General features: G+C 41.8%; 1 protein-coding gene across 1 annotated transcript in view; it reads right to left on the reverse strand.

The window, feature by feature from the left end:
- The window catches only part of SPAG17 (sperm associated antigen 17), a 3,638,922-nt gene that overhangs the window by 3,286,788 nt on the left and 325,220 nt on the right, over positions 1–26,914 (reverse strand). The window contains exon 5 of the mRNA XM_044071485.1: positions 11,687–11,864. Coding sequence (XP_043927420.1) covers positions 11,687–11,864 — 178 coding nt within the window. The remainder of the gene's footprint in view (positions 1–11,686; positions 11,865–26,914) is intronic.

Consider the following 26,914-nt stretch of genomic DNA (forward strand, 5'->3'; position numbering starts at 1 on the left):
ATGGGTCAGATCAGAGAAAGAGTTACTTTTGGGTGTGAAGGTGACTGAAGGCTCACAGATCCAATACAAGACAGAGCCAGTAATACTTCATCTCGATTTGTGCTCTAAGAAATTTTCCTCATCATCCTGTCCACATCTTCATCAGAAAGAAGATGGGAGGACCGAGTAGAAAAGCTGTGGAAGAAGGGTAGGATGACTTCCTAGGAGTCGCTTGCAAAAATGAAGACTTAAGTCTGGGAGAGACAGGTTCCAGAGAAAATCTCAGACTCTGGATTCGAGAAGACTTTGGCACAGGGGTTGTCAGATCTGAAGGTGTTGGATCTGAAGGCAGCTCTGAACTCAGAGCAGGTGCAGCAGTTCATGCTGGAGAATGCTTCCTGTGTTCCTTCATCTCCGATGACTTCTGCTTTATAGCAGGAGTTTGAGCGCCAGAAGTAGAAGCAACAGAGAAGGAAGAAGCTGGCAAAAGGCTCTTCAGGACCAACCTATTCTGCCTATCACTAAATGTCCTTGAATTAAGGCCTGCACATATCTCACAAGATACCTGTAAGTGAGAAGGGTCTAAACAATATATGTACTCCATGTGGGCATCAGAACTGGATACCTTATGCCACAGGAAGTACACCTCTTAAAACCGGGAGGCTTGTCAGCCATACCAACAACCAAACGCTAGTCGACAACAATAAAAAGGGAAAAGAGAAGACAGAAACTCTATCAGAAATGTTATACACAGAAAGCTTTTTTATTTTTATCTATTTATTTATTTATTTATTTTATTTTTTAAAGAAAAAATAGATGGAAAGATTGACTACCAATAATGGTAAAAAGAATATCTAAAAAGGTAGAGACAGCCTAGTACCAGCAATGAAAAGAACACAGAATGCCACAGAGTCCACTGAGCCCTCCAAAAGCGTAATACCTGATTAAAAACAATAAAACAAATAAAATAAAATTCCTGTCAACCAGGTTTTAAGTGCTTTCATCCTGCTTAATCAGGACTTCCTCAGAAAACATAAACCAACATCTTTTTGGCATTTAAATACAAATCCATTTTGGTCATTTGATCTTCAGGATTATGCCTCTAATCAGATTTTAACGGAAGGAACAGCATTCATATTCAAAGCCGCACTCATTCCCACATTACTACATAAATATAACAAAATATTGACAACATATATGTATACTCAAAAAGAAAAGAAATACCTCCAACAGGCAAATGCTGGATACTTCTTTCAAAAAATACTCCTTAGCAAAGAAAAATAAATAAAGACGTTCCAGAGCCAAGACTGACACAAAGCTGATTTAATACACAGTAAGCCCTTTCAAACAAATGTTCTGAAGAAGAACATTTGTTCGAAAGTGCTTACTAAGTATTAAATCAGCTTTGTGTCACAGTCTTGGCTCTGAAACTTCTTTATTTATTTTTCTTAACATATATGTATACTTATAAAATAAACATAAATATGGTATAAATATCCTTATCAAACTATTTGCAAGTTTAAGCTCTATCCATATATTAAATCATGTTTTTCAGTTAATGTTATTTAAAATACGGTAAAAAAATTTATTTTAATTAATTTGCTACATGTAATTCATAAAATGTAGTTCATCCAGCCAATTGCACAAAATGCCTATGTTTCTATATAGGGAAGACTAACCGAAGGTTGAAAGGCAGAATATCCTCCCATTTATCTGAAATACATAGGAAGATAAGTACTAATGCTTTGTTCAGACATATACAACAGTTAAGTGAAGATCATACTTTTAAATTTAGAGTTTTACAGATTGTTAGCTTAGAATATAGAAGTGGGGTTATAGTAAATAGAATTGACTTGGCTGAGTATAGGTGGATTAATTACTTCAAGTCTGATGCATCCCCTGGTATTAATTCAATGAGTAGTCTTAAGCCTATATTAAAAGAAAGGTATTACTATAAATAGGCTTATTTTAAATTGCTACTCTAAATATATTTTGCTCATATATATTTTTAAACGTTTATATAATGTTAAATAATGCTATTAATGCTTTAACACTTTCTTGTTGTAATTTTGGAAGTATAGCTGCTACTATTTAGTAATTATCTATTTAATTATGATGCTGGTGATATGCTAGCAGGATAATTTTAAATACATTTAAATTGCACATGTGATGCATAGATTTTATGAGCATTGAGAAAGAGTATTTTTTATCAAAAGGATTGCGTTTTTTGTTCTTAATAAAGTGTCTTTACGAGACGTTTTGGATCCTTGGTTGTCTGGCTTTATTTCAGCAGTTCCATTTGGATCTGTTCAGCTGCTCTTCCAAAGTCTTTGGTTTTGGACAATCAGAGGGGCTGCAGCCGACTGGCGCAGAGTGTCAGGTATAGTATTTCACAGAAGAATGACAAAGAAGCTATACAGTAAGGTGTATAAAACAGTGGTACAACCAGTACTACTATATGGTATAGAAGCCTGGATAGTAAAGGTAGAGCAAATGAGGAAGCTAGAAGTGATGGAGATGAAGTGCTCGAGAAGGGTGGTAGGATGCACACTGTACAACAGATGAAGAGAACAGGACAAAACAGCAGAAGCCAAAGTAGCTCCAATTGCAGAAATGGTAAAAGAGAACAGATTATGGTGGTTTGGGCACATGTGCAGAAAAGCAGAAGACAATCTGGTCAAGAAGATCTGGGACAGATGGGAAGAAGGCAAGAGGAAACAAGGGCATCCAGCAAAGAGGTGGATGGACTGTGTGACAGAAGACCTGTGACAGTCCAGCATGAGTGTCCAAGAAGGCAGAACAGTGGCACTGAATAGAGAAAGATGGTGACAGTTGACACAACACCACAAACCCATTTAGAAAAATGGGGAATGGGGATTGATGATGATGATGATGATGATGATGATGAAAGATGACATATTCAGTGGTGTAGCACCCCCTTATGCTGCAGAGAAGTGTCAGTACTAGAGAATGAATCCAAACAACTAGTACCCAGATAGAACCCACAGTCTTCTGATCTTCAAGCATCAAAGACAACTGTGTTACTTGTTGAGTCACTGACACATTTTTAAGATATAAAATTTTGCTTGCTAAGTCTGAATAATAGGTTGAAATTAAAAGCTGGATAAGAATAGCTAAGACCAATGCTGGCTATAAAGAGGTGGAATATGAGTGGATGAATGATGAATTAAAGAAGTTATGAAAGAACTGAATGCTTAGGTGGAATGAAAACAGTTAAAAGTGGTGACTGTACAGAGGCTGGGTTCCTGGGCCCTTGGATGGCATGTTTTAGTCTGGAAAACAATGATGGAAGTCGAGGGTTAGAACAATGAGATAGATGAAAATGTAATGGAAGTTCAAAAGTGCCCATTATCTTTTATGGACTCAGAAATGGTATTGTGCATGTTTAAAAAAATTAAATATGGAATCTGAATAGAATTAGAAAAGTGGAATGTGGTTTAGCGGGAAACACAACAGCCTGAAATGTAGAAACTTTTAGTTATGTACTCACCATAACTTCAGATGTTTGGGATCCATCTCGCCTACATTCTGACTGATGGGTTCGGAGCCGATCCTCGGCTCTGACTCGGCACGCTTATGCCAAAGAGCGAAGTCTCTTATTGGCTGAGCTTACTATATCCCAGGATGCACCACTACCAGTCCCCCAGATCTAGTTTGTCCGCATACATGCACACACGCATGCACTGCTTATATAACATTGACAGATGATACAAGATAAAAAACAGTAGAACCCAAACCGTTCAATCTCTTCTGATCTCCAAGGCACGGGGAAGGAGGGTGGGTATTAGGAATGTAGGCGAGATGGATCCCAAACATCTGAAGTTATGGTGAGTACATAACTAAAAGATGTTATGTGATCCTATCTCGCCTACATTCTGACTGATGGGACAGCGTCCTAGCACCTAAATCCTGGGTGGCTCACTGGAAAACACTCCTGAGTACCGTGGAACCAAATGATGCTCGTCCTTTAGATGCCACATCCAATTTATAGTGGGAAATGAAAGTGTGCGGGTTGGACCAAGTAGCCGCAGCACAAATTTCAGAAATAGCGAGCTTGGAATGGAATGCAATAGAGGTAGCCATAGCTCTAGTAGAGTGAGCTTTGACAGATGTTGTAAGTTGCTTATTTGAAGAGGAATAAGCTTGAGTTATGCAATCTCTGATCCATTTGGCAATAGTAGCTTTAGTGATGGTTTGACCCAGTTTATTATCTGAAAAGGACACAAACAATTGATCTGTTTTCCGAATTTGCTGAGTCCTATCTAGATAGAAGCGTAATTGCCTGTGAACATCCAACGTATGGAAGGTATATTCCGCTTTGTTTGAAAATTTTGGAAAGAAAACTGGTAGCTCTAAAGATTGTTGGAGACAGAGATTAGAGCAAACTTTGGGACAAAAGATGGGTTAGGTCTAAGTGATACTCTATCCTTGTGAAAAATCAAGTACGGTGGTTTGATAGATAGGGCTTGAAGTTCTGAAACTCTTCTTGCAGAGGTAATTGCAATTAAGAAGGCAGTTTTCCAAGACAGATATTTCAACTCACATGTAGCAGCTGGTTCAAATGGGGAAGATGTTAAGGCACGAAGTACCAAATCAAGATCCCACGGAGGCGCAGGATGAAAAACTGGGGGTCTTAAAAGCACAGCACCTTTCATGAAAGTTTTACATAATCTGCTGCTCATCAACGGTGGGTCTATGGATTCGTGAAATTTGGAGATAGCTGCTAGTTGGACTTTAATAGTAGAGACTGAAGATCCTTGATTAAACAAGGATGTTAAAAATTTCAAGACCTCTGGTATCGGGGCAGTAATAGGGTCTAAGCCTCTGAGTTGAGCCCAGATAGCAAACCTTTTCCACTTACTGTGATACAATTTCTTAGTGGTGGGTTTGTGGGCTGAAGATAAAATGTGAATAACTTCCGGGTCCAAGGTGTGATTTCTGACTAAAGTCGGAAGTGGAGGAGCCAAGCTGTTAATTTCAAGGTGTGAAGGGACTGGTGCTGTTGTCCCGACTGATGAACCAGAAGGTCCGGAGTTAGATCCAAGAACCAAGGACCGTCCAGAGTATATTTCTGTAAGGTAGGGGAACCATACCTGACGAGGCCAGTACGGAGCAATTAGAATCATTGTGGACCCCAATTGGGAAGCTTTCTGGATGACTTTGGGGAGGAGTGGAATCGGAGGGAAAGCATAAAGCAGTCCTGTTGGCCAAGGTTGGACTAGAGCATCCGTAGCTGCATCCCCTTGACGCGGGGTCAAGGAAAAGAACCTTTTGCACTTCGTGTTTTGTGGTGTTGCAAACAGGTCACAGCATGGAATCCCCCATCTTTTGAAAATCTGAGCTGCTACTGTCTCATTCAGAGACCACTCGTGAGGAGAGAGAATAGTCCTGCTCAGTCTGTCTGCCAATACATTGGATTTTCCTGGAATGTGGGTCGCTACCAGGAAGCGCTTGGTAGCCACTGCCCATTCCCACACCCTCATGGCCTCTCTGCAAAGGGGGTAAGATCTGGTCCCTCCTTGTTTGTTTAGATACCAGACCACCGACATGTTGTCTGTGTGGATGGCGATAACGCCTTGAGGGAGAAACTTGTGAAGGGCTTGTAGGGACAGAAGTACAGCCCTCATTTCCAACACATTGATATGGAGAAATGTTTCGTTTGGAAGCCAAGAACCCTGAACTGACCTGCCCAGACAATGCCCCCCACCCGTCTGGGAGGCATCCGTTGTCAAGGTGGCCACCGGAGGGGGTATAACAAAAGGTCTTCCCTGATTCAGATTGGATGGCAGAAGCCACCAGCAGAGGTCCCGTTTGCACGTTTCTGTAATCAGTATGTGATGATTGAGGGGGAGATCCTGAAAAGACCATTGTGTCGATAACAGCCACTGAAGAATCCTCATGTGCAATCTTGCCAGAGGAACTAGGAGAACCGTGGCAGACATTGAACCTAAAAGTTGCAGGACCATCCTGGCTGGGGCTTTGGATCTTAGAAGCAGGGCTCGGACTTGATCTTGTAATGTTTGTATCCTTTCGGTAGGAAGGAAGATTCGCATTAATTTTGAGTCTATCTCTGCTCCTATGAATCTTATGCGCTGAGAAGGCAGCAAGACAGACTTTGACCAGTTGAATGTAATTCCCAGGGAAGCACCCAGGGAAATGGTGGCTTGTAGGTTCTCTAGTAGTAGATGCCTGGTGGTGGCAGTCAGGAGCCAGTCGTCCAGATAGGGAAACACTTGGAATCCGAGACTCCTCAGGTGAGCAGTCACTACTGCCAAACACTTGGTGAACACCCTGGGGGCTGTGGTGAGACCAAAGGGCAGTGCACAAAATTGGAAATGACTGTCTCCCAGGCTGAAGCACAGATACCTCCTGGACGCCTGATGTATCGGTATGTGATAATAGGCGTCCTTGAGATCTATGGAGCACATCCAAACATCTTTCTCCAACAATGGGAGAATGGATTGTAAAGTGACCATTCGTAATTTGGACTTAATGACGGACTGGTTTAGTTTGCTGAGATCCAAAATGGGTCTCAGGTCCCCTGTCTTTTTTGGCACTAAAAAGAACCTTGAGTAATTTCCGGATCCGATCTGGTCTGTGGGGACCGGTTGGATGACTCCTTTTTCTAGCAGCTTTGAAGCTTCTACGGCTGCAATTTCCCTTTGACTGGGTGGTGGGTCCGGGATTTTTTTGGACGGTGGGGGTGAGTGTGTGAAGGGAATGGTGTAACCTCCGGCAATAATCCGAAGCACCCATCTGTCCTGAGTAATAGACTCCCAGGCTTTTAGGTGCTTGGCAAAATGGCAACCGACTGGCTCCGGAGCAGCACAGCCGGGCAATCCCTCATAGAGTGTGGGAGGCTGAAGAGCCACGAAAGGACTCGCGTTCTCCAGTGTTGTGGGGGCCTCTGCCGCCTCTGGGACGGCGTCTCCCAGAAAAATTTCCCCGTCCTCTGCCTCTGGAAGGGGAATCTTCCTGCTGTTGAGGAAAGAATTTCTGTGATTTGCGGAACCACATCTTCCCTCCTCTTTTAGCCTTGGGATAAGGCCGAAAGGGAGCGGAATAACGTGCTCCTACGGCAGATAAAGTCTTTCCCTCTTGCTCACAGCGGGTAAGAGTGTCTTTTACCTTGGGTCCAAACAAAGAGGACCCATCAAAGGGAGCGTCGGCAAGGAAGACTTGAAGGCCTCCGCGAAATGACACAAATGGAGCCAGGCTTGTCTCCGTAGAGCCACGCCTGTGCCTGCCGCTCTGCCCGCCCCTTCAGCCACATATGAAATGAGCCTCATGGATGAGTTAGAAATCGAGGTAAGGATAGCCAACTGGGAGCTAACCGACTGGGCTAGCTGCTCAGGTAGGTTACCTGAGAGGGAGTCTGAGAGCTCCTTGACCAGATCCCTCTGTAGTCTGGTGAAATGTGCCAAATAATTCAGGGACCTCAGAGTAAAGGCCGCTGAAGTCAGGGTGCGCTTCCGTGCGGTCCATGCTCCTAGACTCCTTATTAGGAGGATGGACGGACGTTGAAGCCTCTGCCACGTCCTGCTGGGTAGCAGATGCCACCACCATGGCATCTACAGCCACGCCTTTCGTTAAGAACTCCTTCTCGGGTGGGGCAGACAAAAATTTGTTAGGGCGAGAAGGCACTGGTTCCACAGTATCTGGATGTTCCCACGCCCTCCGACAAACCAAATACAGGAGCTCGTCGAAGGGCGGAGGCACCCAGGAGGCGGAGGGCTGAGCCCCGAAGGCCTTGAGGAACACTGACTCATCAGCGGAGGGGGGTTTGGAATTCGAGCCGCCTCGTTGCTTAAGGATCTCTAGAATGTCTGCAAATGAGACATCATCCGAGGACGACTTTGGGGACCCCTCCGCATCATCAAGATCAGTGTACGATGTAAGAGACTCATCGGGGGAGTCCACGTGCTTCCTCTTGCACGATCTCTTCCTTGGGGGCTCCTCCGAAGACAACTCCGAAAGACCCTCAGGAGGAGGGAACCCCAGTGGGGTAACCTCAGGCCCCAGGGCTCCGCTGCCTAGAGACAGGGGAACTGCCAAAGACCCAGTCTCCATGCCCAGGGAAGGTGCCGGTAAAGCCGTAGAGATGGCCGAAGAAGACTTGGCCAAGGCACTCCTCATAGCTCTGAAGGCCGGACCCCCAGAATCCTGGGAGGGTCCGGTCCCCGGAGCCATGATAGCAGACGGAAGTCCCGCGGCAACGAGGGAGGCTTGGAACCGACAGCATTGGTCCCGAAACGTCACCCCCGGGTCCGGCCGAAGAAGTCCGTGTGCTAAACTCGGACCCGAAGGCCGGGGTTGGAGTAAGGGTTGGAGCCGACCCTAGGATCTCCAATGGCTCCATCAGCACCTGCTCCGACGGAGCCGAAGCGGTCAGAGCAGGAATGGCAATGGAATGGGCTATCAGCTCCGAAGCCAAGTGGGTCAGAGCCGAAACAAATTTCTGAAAGACTGGGGACTGGAACAGTCTTTGGAGCACCCTGTCTATGTCCGAATCTGACATCCTTGATGACCTGGAAGAGACCGAGTGGGTCCGAGTAGGCCTCTCCAACGGCTCCAAGGGACTAGGGGACCGGCTCCGAATCGACTCGACAATTATCGGCGCCGAAGGAGTGTCCAAACCAATTTCCATCAGTGCCGAAGAGGGCTTCGGCGCCGAGGAGGAAGTGTCTGAGCGGACAACCTTCATCGGCTCCGAGATCAGTGGAGCCGATGAAGGTGACCCGCCTCGGCCCCAGCCGTCGGCTCCGAACCCAGAGGAGTCGAGGCTGGAGGCATCGAGGCAGACCGTTCCGCCCTCGGCTCAAGTCGGTGGAGCCGAAGGAGAAGCCTGCCTATGTCTTTTGGCGGTCGGTTCCGACGGACTGGTCGGAGCCGACGCCCTTTTCTTCTTAGCAGGAGAAGGAGAGGAAGCCAATGCCTCTTCAAATGAGGGTTTAATAAGGCCTTTTAAAATAAGTTTATTTTTCCTCTCTTGGAGGACCCTCGAGGAAAACGTGTGACACACGCTGCAGGACTCCTGCAAATGTTTGGCGCCCAAACAGTATACACAGAGAGAGTGATCATCTGTGATCGACATTTTGAAACTGCACTTAGTGCACTTTTTAAACCCTGAAGGCCTAGGAGCCTGTGACATTATGGCAATCAAATCAGTGAACTAGCCAAAAACACAAAACACTCTAACTATCACAGAAAGATTTCTTTTCTCTCTCTCTTCTTTCTCTTTTTTTTTTTTTTTTTAAAGAAGGATTGTCACAAATAGAAAAAAATAAGACTAAAGGATCTAAGACCCCTAAAAATAATACGGGACTAGCCAGACAACAGACTGACAGGGGAAGGCCCTACAACGCAAATGGGACCTTTAGTCAGACAATACTCAGTCACTACACAAGAATTTCACCAAGAAAAATCTTCACTCACACACAAAAAACACACGATAGCTGTTAAAACAGCTTTTTGTTGAATTTTAAGGAAAACCCTGACAGGAAAAGTAAGTGAAAAACACTACTTAGCTCAGCCAAGCTCGAGACCACGTCTTTGCTTGTTAGCGGCAAACGAGATCTGGGGGACTGGTAGTGGTGCATCCTGGGATATAGTAAGCTCAGCCAATAAGAGACTTCGCTCTTTGGCATAAGCGTGCCGAGTCGGAGCCGAGGATCGGCTCCGAACCCATCAGTCAGAATGTAGGCGAGATAGGATCACATAACATCAATGATTATAGGAGGAAAGTTGCTTGTAACTGTGGCACCATGATGCAAGAACAAATGGTGATTTAATTTGTTATTAGGTAATCAAATACAAAGAGTAAGTGCAAAGATGGCTGGAAGGAAGGCTGTGAGGGTGAGTGAATCTAACAGCAGAAATAAAAAGGATAGACGTAGGTGATGAGGGGAAAGGTGAATATAAGGTGGAACAGCATGCAAGAGTGTTACATGGGACGGGTATTTTGATAGGGCAAGGCAGAGTAATAGGCAAACCATAAAACAAACAAGGCCAGCGCATATGTATGAGGAAAAATGACTTTAATAAAAGTCAAATCACAGTCAACAGACCGGTTTCAGCTGAAAGCCTTTTTCAGTGTATAACACAGACTGCAATAACCAACCCCATATATATAGGGAAATACAAAGTCACATTAACAAATCAACAAAGCCTGGATTGTGAGACTGGGTGGTGTTTTTCCACCTGGCTTAAATGAACATTTATGAAAGCTTTTGTGGATTGGTCAATTTGTTTATGTGACTTTATATTTCCCTATATATATATGGGGTTGGGTATTGCAGTCTGTGTTATACATTGAAAAAGGGGTTCAGCCGAAACCGGTCTGTTGACTGTGATTTGACTTTTATTAAAGTCATTTTTTTCCTCTCACATATGTGCTGGTCCTGTTGTTTTATGGTTTGCTGTCTTGTTTGGGCCTTTGCACTTGCCATCCCTGTGAATTCTCTGTTTTTGTTTCCAGAGTAATGGAGCAGACATTGTCTTAGGGCAATACAATGGGTAAAGTTTGCCTGCGCGGCACAGTGAAGGCATTCAAAAGCAGTAGGAGTGAAGCACTGCAAATGATTAGACAACAGGGTTATTTATTTATTTGTTTGTTTTCCGGGGTAGAGAAAAGATCTCCATGGACTATTTTCAGACTCAGCCCAGTAACAGCATCTGATTAAGTTACTTGCTCAATTAACAGCAAACAGTTTATTGAAGGTGATACATATTTAATGGAAAATTAAAAGGTATTTATTAAAGACACAATTAAGAAAGGTAGAATAAGGAAGGAAAGCAAAGAAATCAAATGGAGATATCCAGCTTTTATTTTTTCCTAGAGGTAAACAAAGATATGTTGCATGTCAGTAGTGATTTATAATGTATGGCCTTACAAAATATTTGAAAATTGGATGGAGTATTTTTGAATAAATAACATGAATTTGCCCTGACAGCAATATTACACACTAAAATGAGAAAGAATCTGTTATACACCTTTTTATATTATCAAATATACTGAAACTGAGGACTGAAAACAAATTTGCACATATTTGTAAATATGGATTTTTCTGTTTAATGTTATTAGAAATAATAATATTTCTCTTCTGTCACCAATAATACAAAATTATTCTGAAAAGAAAAAAATATACACACTAATGAAGAATATCAAGGTCATGACTGACCATTATAGTAGTTATAAATGAAAAATACAGTCACATCAGCAACACTTTTGATCAGTGAGAAGAAATTAGAGTACTGCTTGCCAGAATATGTTTCATGAAAAAATAATTACAGCTCAAATTAGCAGAGTTATTAGTGCAAAGCTTGTGTTATCTCAGAGAACAAGGTTAGAGCTGGAGAACACTGGCTACAGGCATCAGTGTTATAATTGCTGCTGAATGACTTACTCTCCAAAGCAAGACATGAAAAAAAATTTCCTAATTTGAAACAGAAAAAAAGCATAATTTAATAACAGGGATCATCAGCCCATTCAGGAGGAAACGACATAGGCCAAACATATTTATCTCAGCTCTTTAGTGTTGTTTATGTGACAGTAAAATTTGCCAATAAATTTTCAGTTTCTGTTGTTACACAAATATGTGATCTCACTCCACCTTCTCACTTAAAAATGCATCACAGGCATAGGAACCTACTATAACTGCAGGCATACATTAATAGCAAAACATACCAATATATTTAATGATTTTCTCTTCTTCTTCTCCTCTGCGTAGCAATTTTGTATCTTTCTTAACAGTAGGGGTTTCGGGAACCTTTTTGCCTTTACCTCCTTTTGGAGTACTTTTTGGTCGGGCTGGTTTCTCCTTCTCCTTCTTTCCAAACTGTTCCTTTGCTTTTTCTTCTTCTGCCTACCCAGGTAAAAGCAGAAATATATTTAGGGCTCTTAAAATTATATTCCAAATAAGGGAGATAGGGTCAGACTACAAACACACAGTTACATAAATGATTCAAAAACTCTCTTAATTTATTGACAGCACCCCTATTAGTTCATGAACATTTTTACTTGAAATAGAAAGGTTCTATACTGTATATTACTGACTTCACTGTTTCACCATCTTGATTGTTTGTATGGATTAATATTTCATGTTCTAATGTTATAATATCTGTAAAGTGCTTAGGTGCAAAAAATATTAAATTAAGTTAGACATCTCATTACTGCAAATGTAATACACTGCCCCAATAATTTATGACTCGTAGTGTATAATGTTCATTCCCCCAGAACAAGTTCACATAATACTGATTCTTAATCAAACAATGTAGATAGCAGAAAGTACCAAAATGCAGAAATATATAAAAGTTACTTGGGCTTTTGGTCTTTCCTTCTCTAACTGATCAAAGCTAGTGGACAGTCACTTCTCTACTGAAAAAATATATTTTTCAAATGTGACTGAAGCTGTTTCTGTTACAGCTTATAATAGTTTTCAACCTGCAGACAATGAGTATAGATATAAAGGGTGCTGAAAAATAGGTACATCCAGCCCAAAATATGGATGTGTAATTAGTATAAAATTTAAATACCAAATAGCACGTAACTCTACCTGCTTCCAGTAGGAATGGAGGATACTAGTCAGAAAATGAAAGTTATGTATTTACCATAATGCTACATCCATGTTGTCTTATTCTGCCCAGCTTAGCATTTGGCTTACTGGATTCGAACTTGGCACCTTTTTTAAGCTCTTGGATCCAGGACTCAGGCTCCTCCCTGACCCATAATTCTCTTCTGTCCCTACTATACCTCATTTTTTTTGTTTGTCCACTTACACCCATCACTTTGTCTAACAGCAACCAAAAACGAAACTTGGGATAATGCATGAAAGAATGGCGAGGAGGCAATTCTATGCACACACATGACAAGGCCCTGGTCAGGTCCAATCATTCATTCAAAGGCCACTATATGAAAATTTAGGAAGGGGACTGGGGAAGGAAATGCTGAATCAGACGGAATAAGACAACATGGATCTAATGTATGGTAAGTACATAACTTTTACATCTGATGCTGTCTTTTCCATCTGATTCAACAGATGGGGCAGATTCTCCAGCTAATAATAACTCCAGGTGGTCTCATGGATCATAGGATCACAGGAGATTACTAGGCTAATGGTTTGCCCTTACAAGCCTATCCAAGAGTTTATCCCCAAAAAAGACACTACAATCAGCACCTGTTGCCCCTGTCAGTGACGGACACAGGTGAAACCCCTGGGATAAATTTGTCGTTACCCATCCACTCATCAAGGTTGCGCTAAGATCAGCGATGTACTTTGTTTGATGTGTTTGAGAGAATGTTTCAAAGGATAATGGAGCCAAAGGATGCAAGGGTCCTAGACTGCATATCCAGGTTGCAATGGCAATAGAAATGTGGAACAGTACAACAAGTAGCCACAGCACAAATCTCATCCATCAGGACACTAGCAAAGTAATCAGTGGAGATTGCCATTACCCTGGCTGAATAAGCCTTAGGTTTGTGTAGTAATACCAATCTCATGTCCTTATAGACAAAAGCAATACAGTCTGAGAACCACCTAGATAAAGTCACTTTAGAAACTCCTAGACCTAATTTGATCCTTGAGAATGAAAGACAGAGAAGGTCTGTTTTTCTAATGTCTTTGGTGCAATGTTGGTAAAAACTCAGCTGATGGTCAACATCCATCAAATATAAAATATATTCCCCTTTGTTTGAGAAATTTAGCTGACATCCAGGATGGGTGTGAAGTCTTCAGTCATTTTCAGAAACAAAAATAACCTTTAATAGACTCTGGATCCTTGCTATCCTAGTGAGATCTCTAGGATGACTCTCTTTTCCACCAGCTTTGCTACTTCTACTGCTACTAACTCCTTTGACTGGGTGGAAATTCAGGGATTCTTTTTTTGTTTGCTACAGGAAGCAAAAGAAATAATGCATCCTCTGATGATTTTCATATGCACCCACAAATCTTGAGTGATGGCTAGCCAAGCATGAGGGTACAGATATAAGTGTCTCCAAATGCCTCCAGAGTGCAGCAATGAGTAAACATTCACAACCACAGAAAGAGTTTCTCAGTAATTGTGTGGTCTGCTTCTGGCCCTGGGGAGACATCCATTGAAGTTATTCCCCACTGTGCCAGGGGAGGGGTTGCCAGCTGTAGTGTGGTTTATGGCACATTTTAGAAGTGGGTATATGTGCAAGGTATATATTAAATTCCATGCACTTGGGATGAGGAATGAGGTTTTCTAGGGGTTAAGAAGATATGCTAGGGCACTTAGAGAACAGAACTCAAGACCTTGGAGTGAGTGGCTGGGTTTGCAGAGGGTTGAAAGGAGGAAATGAGATTACAAAACAAAGGTATGCAGAACATACCAGTGACAGAAATTAAAGTTATGTACTCACTATAGCTAGGCATCTGTGTTGTCCATTTTCATTCTTCCTGAACATATGGGTTGTGGATCTGACCTTGGATCTGACTCGGCCATATTTTCAGACTCCGGATCCAACTCTCGAGCTCCTCCCTCTACCCATAATGCCCTAAACAAATCTCATTACCTCAGATACAGTATGCTGCCTTAAAGGTCTTATTATATAATAGAAGAGAAAAAGAGAACTTAAACCAGGTCTCAAGCCAGGAACTACAGGTTCCAAAATTTCATCAGGTCACTTCAGAAATTGACAGGAAGGGGGGAAGGAGGGAGGGGAGTTGAGGAAGAATGAAAATGGACAACATAGATGCTAACGTTGATATCTGATGTTGTCTTTTTCATTCTACCTCAACATATATGTAAATCATGGGTGGCCCTCATGGAAGGATATTCCAGAGAACTGCTGAACCAAAGGCAGCTCTACTTCTGGAAATGATGTCCAATTTGTAATGAGTAATAAAAGTATGAGCATTAGACCATGTGGTTGTTGCATAAATATCTTCAGGGTAAATTATAGACTAGATGTAGCCATAGAATGGGCCTTGGGTGGTTCTGGGTAAGGAGAGACCTTGTTGCGAATATATCCAGGAAATGCAATTAGTTAACCATTTGGCCAATGTAACATTAGAAAATGGAGAACCCAGTTGACTAGATGAAAAAGAGACAAACAACTAGTCTGTTTTTCTGAAATATTTTGTTCTGTGTAAGTAAAAATGTAGTTGTCTATGCACATCTAGAAGATGTAGCATGTATTTTCCTTTGTTGGAAAATTTTGAAAAGAAGACTGGTAAATAAATGGTTTGATTTATATTTGACTCAGAAACCACTTTTGGCAGGAAAGAAGAACTGTTTCATAAGGCCCTCAACAACAGGTACAAATATGACTCTGAGACGTATCTCCCTGGACTACATGAAAAGAGACATGGAGGAGCTCTTGAATTATGTAGCCCAGACGTGTATGACCCTAGCCCTGAGCAGCATCCTACCATCACCCAGAATGATACCACAGTACAAGCAGAAAGTGACTGATTTCAACAATTGGCTACATTTCTGGTGTCATTCTAAGGGTATCCAGTATCTGTCTGCCTGAGATGACATGAATGACAGACCTCAATGCTTTGCCAGACATGGCCTGTATCTGTCACCCCTGGGCTTCCAGATACTAGCCAAGGCTATTGACACCCCTATAGTGTCTTTTTTAGGCAGTGTTCCAAAGACAAAATTACCACCGTAACAGCTACAAACAAATGCAATCTGAGAGTCATGCTGCTCAACGCTAGAAGTCTAAATTTCAAATTGCACTCACTCGAAGCACTCCTTAAAATGGAGAACATCGACATTTGTGCTGTAACAGAGACCTGGTTCAAGGCAGCAGAAAGCACCCCTGCACTACCAGGCTATAACTCATTCCACACTTTTTGGCCCCAGAACTTGGACCGAAGCTCCAAAGGAGGAGGTGTTTCCATATTCATAAAGGATGCGCACACCTCCAGACTGGTAGCCCAACATAACGCATCTGAGATACTTCAGGTGCAGCTAACACTGGGTAAGACAGCAATTCAGGTTGTAGCCTGCTACAGGTCCCCAACCATGTCCCAAGATTCACACTCCACATTCCTAAGCACCCTGGAGAATATTGGGGTCCAACCTAACACTCTCATACTGGGTGACTGCAACTACCCCTCCATTAACTGGGAAAACTGCTCATGTACCAATACACTTGCCTGATGCTTTCTGGAATTCATTAATTCCAATGCTCTGGACCAGCTCATTCTTACCCACTCTAGAGGTAGCAACATCTTTGACCTGGTCATTACTAACATGGGCGACCGTTGCTCTACACCAATAGTCAACTCCTTCCTGGTTAGATCCGACCACAAACTAATCACCTTGGAAATCCACATCTCCCCCCCCCACAAAAGTAACCACCATGAAAAACTTCTCCAAAGCTAACTTTGGGCTCCTAAAAACAGAGGTGGCTAACTTCAAGGCACCCATGCAAATGAAGAATAGTTGCATGACCGCCGAATCATACACCAATACACTATATGAACACGTACACAAATGCATGGATCTCACCATACCCAATAGAACTAAGATGCTCTCCTCAAAAAAAAGGAAGCCAATCTGGTGGTCCCCTGCCATAAACAAACTCTACAACAGAGGGAGGAAACTGATGTGGAATATGGTGAAGTCCCAAGACTGGAAAAACTCCCTTATCGGCCTCAACAAAAGGTTGAGATCCCTCATCAAATCCTCTAAAGCTAGCTATGAAAACAGAATTGCAGCAGATAGCAAAGACAACCACAAGGGCCTTCTACAGTTATGTAAAGAATCTCCACGGCAATACCCAGATTTGCTCTGAACTACTGCACAATGGCACCACCTATACCGAGTTAACAGATATTGCCAATATACTAGCCGACAGATTCAGTGTTAACTTTACCCCGCTTCCCCCCCAAACGACCAATCACAATACCAGTAGATTGCCAGGCACCCAGTATTACTACTGCACAGGTTAAAACAGCACTGTCCAAGGCCAAGAATACAGCTTCTATGGGACCTGACAATATCCCTGGCTGTGTTCTACATGAACTACAGAGTGAACTGGCACCTCACCTGTGTGCCCTTAAGCTCAATGCCAAAAAATGTGTCATCATCCCCCTTGGGAAAAACCTGGTTCCCTTGAATTACTACATTGATAGTCCACTGAATACAGAAGGTATTATAAGAGATCTGGGAACACAGGTTGACAGCAACCTCTCTTTTGACCACCACGTTGCTACTAGTGGTCAGAACATCTCATTACTAAGGGTTTTGCATCCAGGAAGAAAGAGGTCATTGTCTCCCTCTACTCTTCCCTCATTAGGCCAGTCATCGAGTACAATGCCACATTTGGCATGTACCTCACTAGACACCTGCAACAACTGGAGAGGCCGCAAAAGTACCTCACAAAGAGGATCCTAGGCCTTAAACACTTGTCCTATATTGACAGACTCACAAAACTCCAGCTGATCTCTGTCTCATATCACCTACTTAGAGATGATCTCTGCTTGTCTTACAAAGCCATGACTGACCCAGCTCTGTTAGAAATGCTACATCTAAAGAAATCTCAGTCCTTCCACACAACATGCTCCAGAGACCTCAACCTCATCACCACAATCAACAGAACATGTTGGAGGGACAGGTTCATAACCCAGAGACTGCCCATGCTATGGAATAGATTTCCCATACATTTCAAGCAGAGCCCACTGGCCCTCTTCAAGAGAAATCTGATGAGTGGAAGGGAAACAGAAAATTCACCCCAGTAATCATTCCAGTGGCTCTACTCGACAAAGGCATTAGGAACTAAGGTCGGGTGTCATGATGCCAGGATAATCCTATGGGCTTGGCTTGTAAAGGCTCCAGGGCCATTAGCCTAGTACACACCTATGAACTCTGTCTTTATGAAACACAGTGTAAGGAGCTTTTGACAAAATCCTTTTAGTTGAACTAATAGCAACTAAAATGGCCGGGCTGTTTTCCAAGACAGGAACTTTAAGTCAGTTTTTACTGAAAGTTCAAAGGGTTGTTGAGTTAAGCCTTGCAGTACTACTGCTAAATCCCAGGGAGGTGACGGATCATTCACTGGAGTTCTAAGTAGGAAAGTGCCCTTCAGGAAAGCCTTACATAATTTGGAAGCAGCTAAACAAGAAGCATTGTCACCTGAATGAAAAACTGATATGGCTGCCAACTGTACCTTGATTGTGGAAAAACTGTCACCTTCCTTAAAAAGAGAAGCTAAAAAGTCCAGTACAGCAGAAATAGGGTCAGTGAAGAGATCTATGTCATTTTTCAGAGCCCAAATTGAAATCCTTTCCATTTGCTTTTGAAAATCCACTTAATGGTGCCTTTTTGTGAGGAGAAAAGCATATCCCATACTGGGAAAGAAAGCCTGGGCTGTCTAGCTATTAATAGAACTGGGAGTTAGTTTGAGAGCTGGGATATTGGGATGCTTTATCCCAGAAGGGTGTGACAGAAGGTCTGGACTTGGGTCCAGTATCCAAGCAGGATAATGAAGATGAGACTAAAGAAAGGGGAACCAGACCTGCTGAGGCCAAAAGGGGGGGGGGGGCAATAAGGATAACTGAGCTCTTCAACTGGCTAGCTTTCTGCAAGAATTTTGTGATCAGAGGTACTGGGGGATAGGAGAAGGGAGACAGGAGTGCCAAACATGGACTAGAACATCTCTTGGTGACTCCTCCTGAGGGGGGATCATGGCAAAGTACCTGTGGAATTTGTTGTTGTGGGGAGAAGCAAAAAGATTGCAGCAAGGTTGGCCCCAATGTTGGAAAATTTTCTCTTCCACTGATTGATTGAGAGACCACTTGTGAGGCATCAGAATGGACCTGCTAAGTTTGTCCGCTAGCACATTGGATTTCTCCAGAATGTGCATTGCTACTAGAAAGCAGATAAAGAAGATTGCCTACTGCCACACTCTCACAGCTTCTCAACAGAGGAGGTAAGACTGAGTTCCCCCTTGTTTATGTGCCAGACCATAAACACGCTGTTGGCTTGGATCGCAATGGTCCTCAGAAGGAGAACATCTTGAAATGCCTATAACACTAGTAGAACTGCTCTCATCTCCACAACATTAATATGTAAATTGATCTCTTGGGGTCACCACATGCCTTGTGCCATCCTTCCCAGAAAATGCCCCCCGCCCACCCCACTTGGGAGGCATCTGTGGTCACTGTGGCTGTTGGGGAAAATAGAATGAAGGGTTGACCTTTTTAAATATCATCTGACTGGATCCACCAGCGACTATGACTTTTGCATAATGCAGTAAGTTTGACTGTGAAGGATAGGGCTGTCGAAAGAACAGACCACTGAACAGTTGGAGTCCATTGAAGAATGTGAATATAGTAATGTGCTAATGGGGCTAGTACTAAAAATGCTGCCATGGAACCTAAGGCTTGTACAATAAGTCTGGCAGGAGAAGTGGGATGAGAAAGAATTTGATGAACCTGAGATCTGATTGTAGATATACAGTGAGCAGGTAAAGAAGCAATCAGATTTATTGTGTTTAGGTGGGCACCAATGAACTCTAGACTCTGCACTGCTAACAGTTTGGATTTGGAAATATTGACTGCTATGCCTAGTGATTGGCAAATTTGGAGAAAATAGTCCTTGGACTGTTCTAGAAGATGTATGGTTGAGGCAGTGAGAAGGCAGTTGTCTAGGTATGGAAACACTCGGAATCCTTGTAGTCTCAGGTGAGCTGCCACCAATGCCATATATCTGGTAAACACCCTGGGGGCTGTGGTGAGTCCAAAGGGCAGAACTCTGAAATGATAGTGACTGTCTCTCGGCTGAAAGTGCAAATGTCTTCAGGAGCATCTGTTTATTTTGATGTGTGATAGCACAAGTCCTGAAGATTGACTGAGCACATCCAATCATCCTTGTGTAACAGAGGTAGAATGGATTGAACCATGAACATTCAGAATTTCAGTTTTATCACAAACTAGTTCAGGTTGCTTAGATCCAAAACTGGTCTTTGGCACTAAAAAGAACACTGAGTAAGTTCTGAATCTTACCAGGTCTGGTGGGACCTCCTGTATGACTCTTGTTCAGCAGCTTCTGAAATTCTTGAGCTGCACCTTCTCCCTGAATAGATGAAACACTGAGAAACATTCTTCTTTTTGAAGTGGGAGTTTGGGAAAATGATATAAAGTAAACTCTGGATATTATTTTAGAAACCACAGAAAAAATGCACTCCTGCAGTTAAGGTCAGTCCAACACATAAAAAGACAAAAGAAGAAATACAGAAGTCCCAACCAACACGGCTAAATAAAACCAAAGTACTTTTATTAGTTAGCACTTTCACAGACTAAGCCACTTCATCAGACCATTACAAACTAAAACAGTGTTACAATATTTTATACTAAAACCTATAAACAACCACTAAAATCAGAATAGCAATTAAACAATTAACTCAAATCAGCAAACCAGCCTGCGAGCTTGTAATGCAGGCTTTAAAGGAATAGTTCCATTCAATCCAGGTAACTGATGAGCACAGAGTACAATAATCCATTTAATTTCCATCTGTTCAACGTTATTAATAACATCTCCACCCCAAATGCTTTCCATAAATAACTGTAAAGCTAAGAACTTAAAAGAATGCCCATTAAAATCACTTACATGCGAAGCAAGGGCATTAGTTAAGCAGCAATTCCTAATATCACCCAAATGCTCATTTGTTCTTTAAAAAGGCAGTTGGTCTTTCCAACATAGAAACTAGAGCATTGTTGACATGTAGCTAAATACACCAAATTGGACGATCTGGAATCAGCATAGAGCTTGGGTACAAATACCCTTCCAGTTACAGCATAAGTAAAATTCTTCTCCTCAGAAACAGAACTACATTCTTTACATGAGCAGCAGGGATACATCCCTAGCCTATCAGAATGTAAGCTTCCATTCCTATTGCCATTAAACATACTATAACAAAGAAGCCTTTTTAGTGAGGAATTGTTCTTATGTGCATGCCCTGGTTTATCCTCCACCACTTTCCTGACCTTTGCTTCAGTCAATACTGGCTAGAGCTTATTACTAATATCCCGCACAATGTGGGTATCACTGGAATAAGTCAAGCTGATCCTATTGTTCCCATCAAACCTCTTATGGGGTGCATTGGATCTCCTACTCTTTGAATAGTAGGGATGTACAACATTCTCCCTATCAACAAGCTCAACATTTACATGTCACTTAACTTCAGACAAAGAGTAATCTTTCTTAACAAACCTAAGCAAAGATCGTCAACAGCCGCACTATAAGCAACATCCTCAGTATGCAACCTTGACATTCTATATACTTGTCCCTTCATTACATTTGAAAAGACATGTTAAGGATGCATACTGCTATGGTGTAGCAGGCCATTTCTCCTGTGATGCCTGTTCACTGGCTCAGTAATCAAGCAGCCTCAATCCTCACCACTAGCACCAGTGAGGGGCATGCACACTGGGAAGTATAACAAGTACACACACAGTAAAGTCCAATTTCCCTTAAGAGCACACATAGATCACAGTCAGTCTGGAGCTGGTTTCTCCTTTTCTCTTCAAATCTCCAATAAGACTCCCCACTGACACAGCTATAGGGTACAGGTCTCAGCCTAGTCGTCAAGCTAAAACCTCCAGCACCCTCTCTGTCCAACCAGTGCTTTGTGTCCTTGCCCAAGTAGCTGCCACACATACACTTTAAGATTTGATTTATATACAAACACACAGACACTCCTGGAGAAGGCTGGTACAGGCTCTCCAGCTGTGCCCTCTTTTGGCCCAGACTATAAGGTAGTAATTACTGCCACCAACCACTAATATCAGCTACTAATAAGGCCCTTACTAAAGGGTGTTCAATTTTACTGTGCAATATTATTATCCAATTAGTAAGTGTGACCCAGAAATAAAGCTTTTGGAGTAGCTTAGTACAGTATCACTAAATATATACAAGTACTCTAGAGCTTAAATTATCCATACACAAAACAGCCACAGTTGAAAGGTTTAAAAATATTTAATAATAAATAATATAAACACAAAACAAATCTCCTCAATTCAACACAGTGCTAGTCAAGAGTTCAGACATCACAGGAAAATGCTTAAAATAATACTGTAGAATAGTATGACATAAATATAGAAAACAGCTAGACTAAACTTAGTATTTTCTATCTATTTCTAAGAGAAATACCAAAGTCTAAGATTCTACTTACATACAGAGCAAGCAAGTGCTGGTGAGTTGATGTGTTCAGGCTCAGACAAAATCCAAACTGTTCTAATTGTGTCTCTCTGAGAAAGTCTTAAATTGATAATACATCACTGCTGACTCATTTTAGATTACATAATTCTTGACACTTCTTTGGTTTAATTTCTCAGACTAACAGAAGTGCAGACTTTAACAGTTCTTTGATCTTGCACCTGGTCAGGAAACCACAGCAAAAAAGACATTATATATGTAAAATCTAGTAATTAACTCTGATCTCAAAACAATAGAAATTATTCCTTCATCGAGACATTCTGTCTCCGAGCTTTGAGATCAAATGGTCATAAAATGTTTTACTTTATCAACTTTCTTCCAAATTCCAGAAGAGTGCACTGTGGTTACAGTTCTAAAGCTCAGTACAACATATAGTTTAATTATAACATATAGTTCTCTTTTACATTTGTAAAACCAGCCTATGGGTTATACTAATATTTACAAATCCCATGGAATTATTTACAAGATTCTATCTGACTGGGCTGGCAGCCTTTCAGTTATTCACACCTCCAACAGGGTTTCCTAAACAAACTTGTTCCCAAAGTACCATCACTCTTCTTAAAAACACAAACATCTAAAAATCAATCTTATCTAATGAAAAATGTAACATAAACCTCAAAAAAGAGGAGCTATTTTCCATCACCATGTTTGCATAGCTATTGGCACAAACAGTCCCCATGGCAACCCCTAATTTCTGTAGGAAGAATAAATCACCCAGTGCAAACACATTGTTCTCCAATATAAGTTCCAACATGGAGCAAATACAAGTAATAGTCCCATGATTATAGTCACTACGATGGGTGAGAAACAGCCTTACAGCATCAACCTTGTCCACATTCGTTATCACCGTGAACAGTGTGCAGATGTCTAATGTAACCAAAACACAGTCAGACATATTACCAACATTCCCAACATGATCATACAGAGAAGTGAGAAAATGCTCAGTGTCCTTTAGCACTGTGGGTGCATTGTCTAAAACAAGTCTCAATTTCTGTTCAGTTAGCCACCCACGGCTAAAAACAATTGGTCGCATTGGTGGCAGGCTTCTGTGCATTTTAGGTAACCCATACAAAGTAGGTATAACAGGTCTTTCCAACAATAAGTATTTATATAACTCATAATCAATAACAGCATCCATGAGTAATTCATATAAACCACTCTGTACCTGTTGTACATAGGTATTCACCTCAGACTTCTGGATCTTATTATAAGTCTTCACATCAGAAACAGGTTCATTCATACTCATAACATAGTGTGCCCTATCCATGACAACAATAGCACCCCCTTTTATCTGCTGGTCTTATCATTATATCCATGTTTTCTCACTAACTAATAAAAGTACTTTGGTTTTATTTAGCCATGTTGGTCAGGACTTCTGTATTTCTTCTTTTATTATATTTAGAACCCAAGAATCTTTTGTTATAGCAGCTTAGGTGTCTGGGTGCAAGGACAAGCATAACCCTGAGTGTCTCCAGAGGAGGGCAGTTGGGCATCACTTCAGGAACATTGAAAGGGTCTATCCAGAAAGGAATCTTGAAAACCCTGATTTTGCAGGCCTCGTCTGCCCTGAGGATGACGTTGTCCATTTGAACTCCCTCCTCTGCTTCTGAGGCAGTTGTGTCTGCATAAATCCTGGAAATATCCCTGAGATTTATGGAACCACATTTTCTTGCCTCCTCTTTGACCTCCTCTTTGATTCCTTGAAAAGTTTCATTGAGGTGTAGAAAAGCAAATCCCTACAGCAAACAGGGTCTTTCCTTCCTGTTCACTGCAGGAAAGTGTTTCTTTCACAAAAAGGCCAAACAAGGATGTTCCATCAAAGGGAGCATTAATGAAAGAAGAATTGATTGGCTCTGCAAAGTCGCAAAATTGCATCTAGGCATGTCTCTTTATGGCTATGCCTGAACTGGCAGCCCATGAGGAGCCTTCTGCTGTGTGAGAAATCAACCCACTGGATGCAATGGAAATAGATAAAAAAGTGGCCAGCTGTGAAGATGATCTTTTTTAATCTTCTGCAGACATGAACTATGAGATATATTTTAAGAATTCTTTGGTCAAATTCCTCTGTAGTCTTGTAAAGTGTGCTAGATAGTTCAGGACCCTTATGGCAAAGGTCACTGAAGAAAATACATGCTTTCCAAACCTGTCCAATGCCCTAGACTCTCTGTTAGGGGGGTGGACAGGAGTTCTGGTCTGCTAGATCCTTCTTGGTGTCTGCTGCTACAATCATTGTATCAACAGGAACTCCTTTGTCCCAGTGGGGTTTATCTTTTGGAGGGGTTAAAAGTTTGTCTGGGCAGCGTGGGATAGGTTCAACAGAATCCAGTTCCTCCTATGCTTGGTGAGAGCCTAGTCGATAAGCTCATTGGTCAGGGGAGTCATCCAAGACATAGATGGGCCAGCACCAAAAGCCTCCAAAAATACTGACTCCTCAGAGGAAAAGATCATTTGAAGATCGTCCACCTTTTTGTTTAAGGATTTCCAAAATGTCTCAGAATGAGATGTTCTCAGATGGTGATCTGGGGGACCCTTCCTCTTTGTCAAAATCAGTATCTTCAGTGAGAGATTTCAGGGGGGAAGATATGTGCCTCCTTTTACACATACTCTTTCTGTGAACCTCCTCAGCAGAATGCTCTGGAAAGGTGTCTGAAGAGAGGGGTAGTTCTTCCATGGGAACTGTCTGGATGCTAGATGGAACTGGCTGTCCCTAGAGAGTAGTTCTTACAGGATCAGTGCTCAAAACCATAGAGGGAAAAGGGTAGGATTCAAGGATATATGTGAGACTGGATCTCTTGATCGAGAGAAAAACCCTAGCACAACCTCGAAGGCAGACGGATGTGGAGAAGCCGTAGCCGGCTGCCCTGGAGACGAAACTTCCAACACTGGCAGATCATAACTGTCAAGATCCATGCCTCGAAGAGGGAACCAGACCCGAGCTATATATGCCGAAGCTCCGAGGGGCAAGGGGGGATCTGACATCAGCAGAGTAGCTCCTGACCCCATGGATCTGATTCAATGCGTCGTCTCTGAGACTCATCCCAATTCGAAGGAATAGCAGCAGAACTGGTCAGGGAAACATCTGGGGTCAAAGATGTAAGTCTCTTCATCTCTGACACCAGAAATCTCAGAACTGTTGGATCCTGGGATTCTGAAACCAAAGTTTTGTGAAGTCAGTAAAGAGGTTTTTGAAGGTAGGAGAGTAAGGTTCGCCCCCATTTTAGGTTGTGATGAAAGACCAAATTCTCATTTCAATCCTAATACTTCCACCAACAATTGGGATGAAACATATGTCATGGACTATACAGGGGATTCAGGTTATATAAAACAAACTGTCTCTAGAGAATGGGAACGCTTCAAACAAATTTCTGAACTTAAACAAATTCACAGTCAACCTTTGAGATTCACTTATAGAAGGGACACTAACTTCAAGAGGTTATTTGAGTTTGGGGATGGTTCAAGAGTTGAAGGTACATCCAGAAGGTTGGGGACCTTTAAATGTGGTTCATGTTCCCAATGTTCACATATTATTAATTGTTCCAGTATTTATATACCTAGTCGGAACAAACACATTAAAGGCCATTCTTTTTCCAATTGTAACACTAATGGTGTGGTTTATTTAGCTCTTTGTTCTATTTGTGGGTCCTTTTATTAAAACTGAGAGGAAGTTGAAATTAAGAATATATGAACATTATTATGAAATTAATAAACACAATATGAATAATGCACTTTACAGACATACATTAAGCTGCCCACAAGCCTCCTTTGGTTTTTTTGTAATTGAAGTGGTTGCCAAAGATGTTAGGAGAGGTATGTGGGAGACAAAACTCGAATATAGAGAGTTATTATGGCAAATTATTTTGGAACCTAATAGAGATCCTGGTCTAAATGATATGGTATCCATTATTTCAGTTTTAAAATTAAGGAGTGCCAAATTATAAATTTCCACTAGAGGGCATTACAGGAACACAATTTGTTATAAATGACCCTACAATGTTTTAATTGTTGTTTGTATTTTATATTTGTACAATAGAAATTATATATTTTAAAGTACATATCAATTTTATGAATTTTTCATATTTATATATTTAGTTGTTAAAAGAGACATTCATTCATTCATATACAAATTTTTATATATTTTTTTATTATTGTACTGAGTAAAGGGAAGAGGACCCTTGAAGTTTTTAAACTTTTTAATTGAATTATTGGTATATCATTTATGCTATGAATTCATTGGTCTATCTATTCACACAAAGGTATTTAATTGTAATATTATTGTTTTCTGGTGTTTGCCTTCTGAGGAAGATTTTCGAAAACGTATTTTTTGTGTGTAAAGCATTAGAGTTTGGATTATTAAATATTTGTCTACAGTCTTGGTCTGGACACTCATTTGGTTCTCCACAACGAATGTTTGTTTGTGGTTTTGGTTTTCTTTGTTCGCTTTCATCTCTTGTTTAGGTTATAGTCGCATTTTGAGATGGTGGAGTTCTCAGGGGCTGAGACCGAGACGGACATCCGAGGTGGGGAGATAGGTGAGCTTAGGAAAGTGATTGGCCAACTTTCCCAATTGGTGGAGTTGCTCACCCCCGCATGTCAGTCTATGGTTACACTAGCTTCCGGTCTCTCCGGAGCATTACGAACTAAGCAAAAAGAATGTCCTCCCAATATGGATGGTTTGGCCCACAACTCAAACTTGAACAATCATTGTGTCAATCCTACCCTT

The sequence above is a fragment of the Protopterus annectens genome, chromosome 5.part0 (genome assembly GCF_019279795.1).
Source record: "Protopterus annectens isolate FY-2018-M chromosome 5.part0, PAN1.0, whole genome shotgun sequence".
Taxonomy (NCBI): Eukaryota; Metazoa; Chordata; order Ceratodontiformes; family Protopteridae; genus Protopterus; species Protopterus annectens.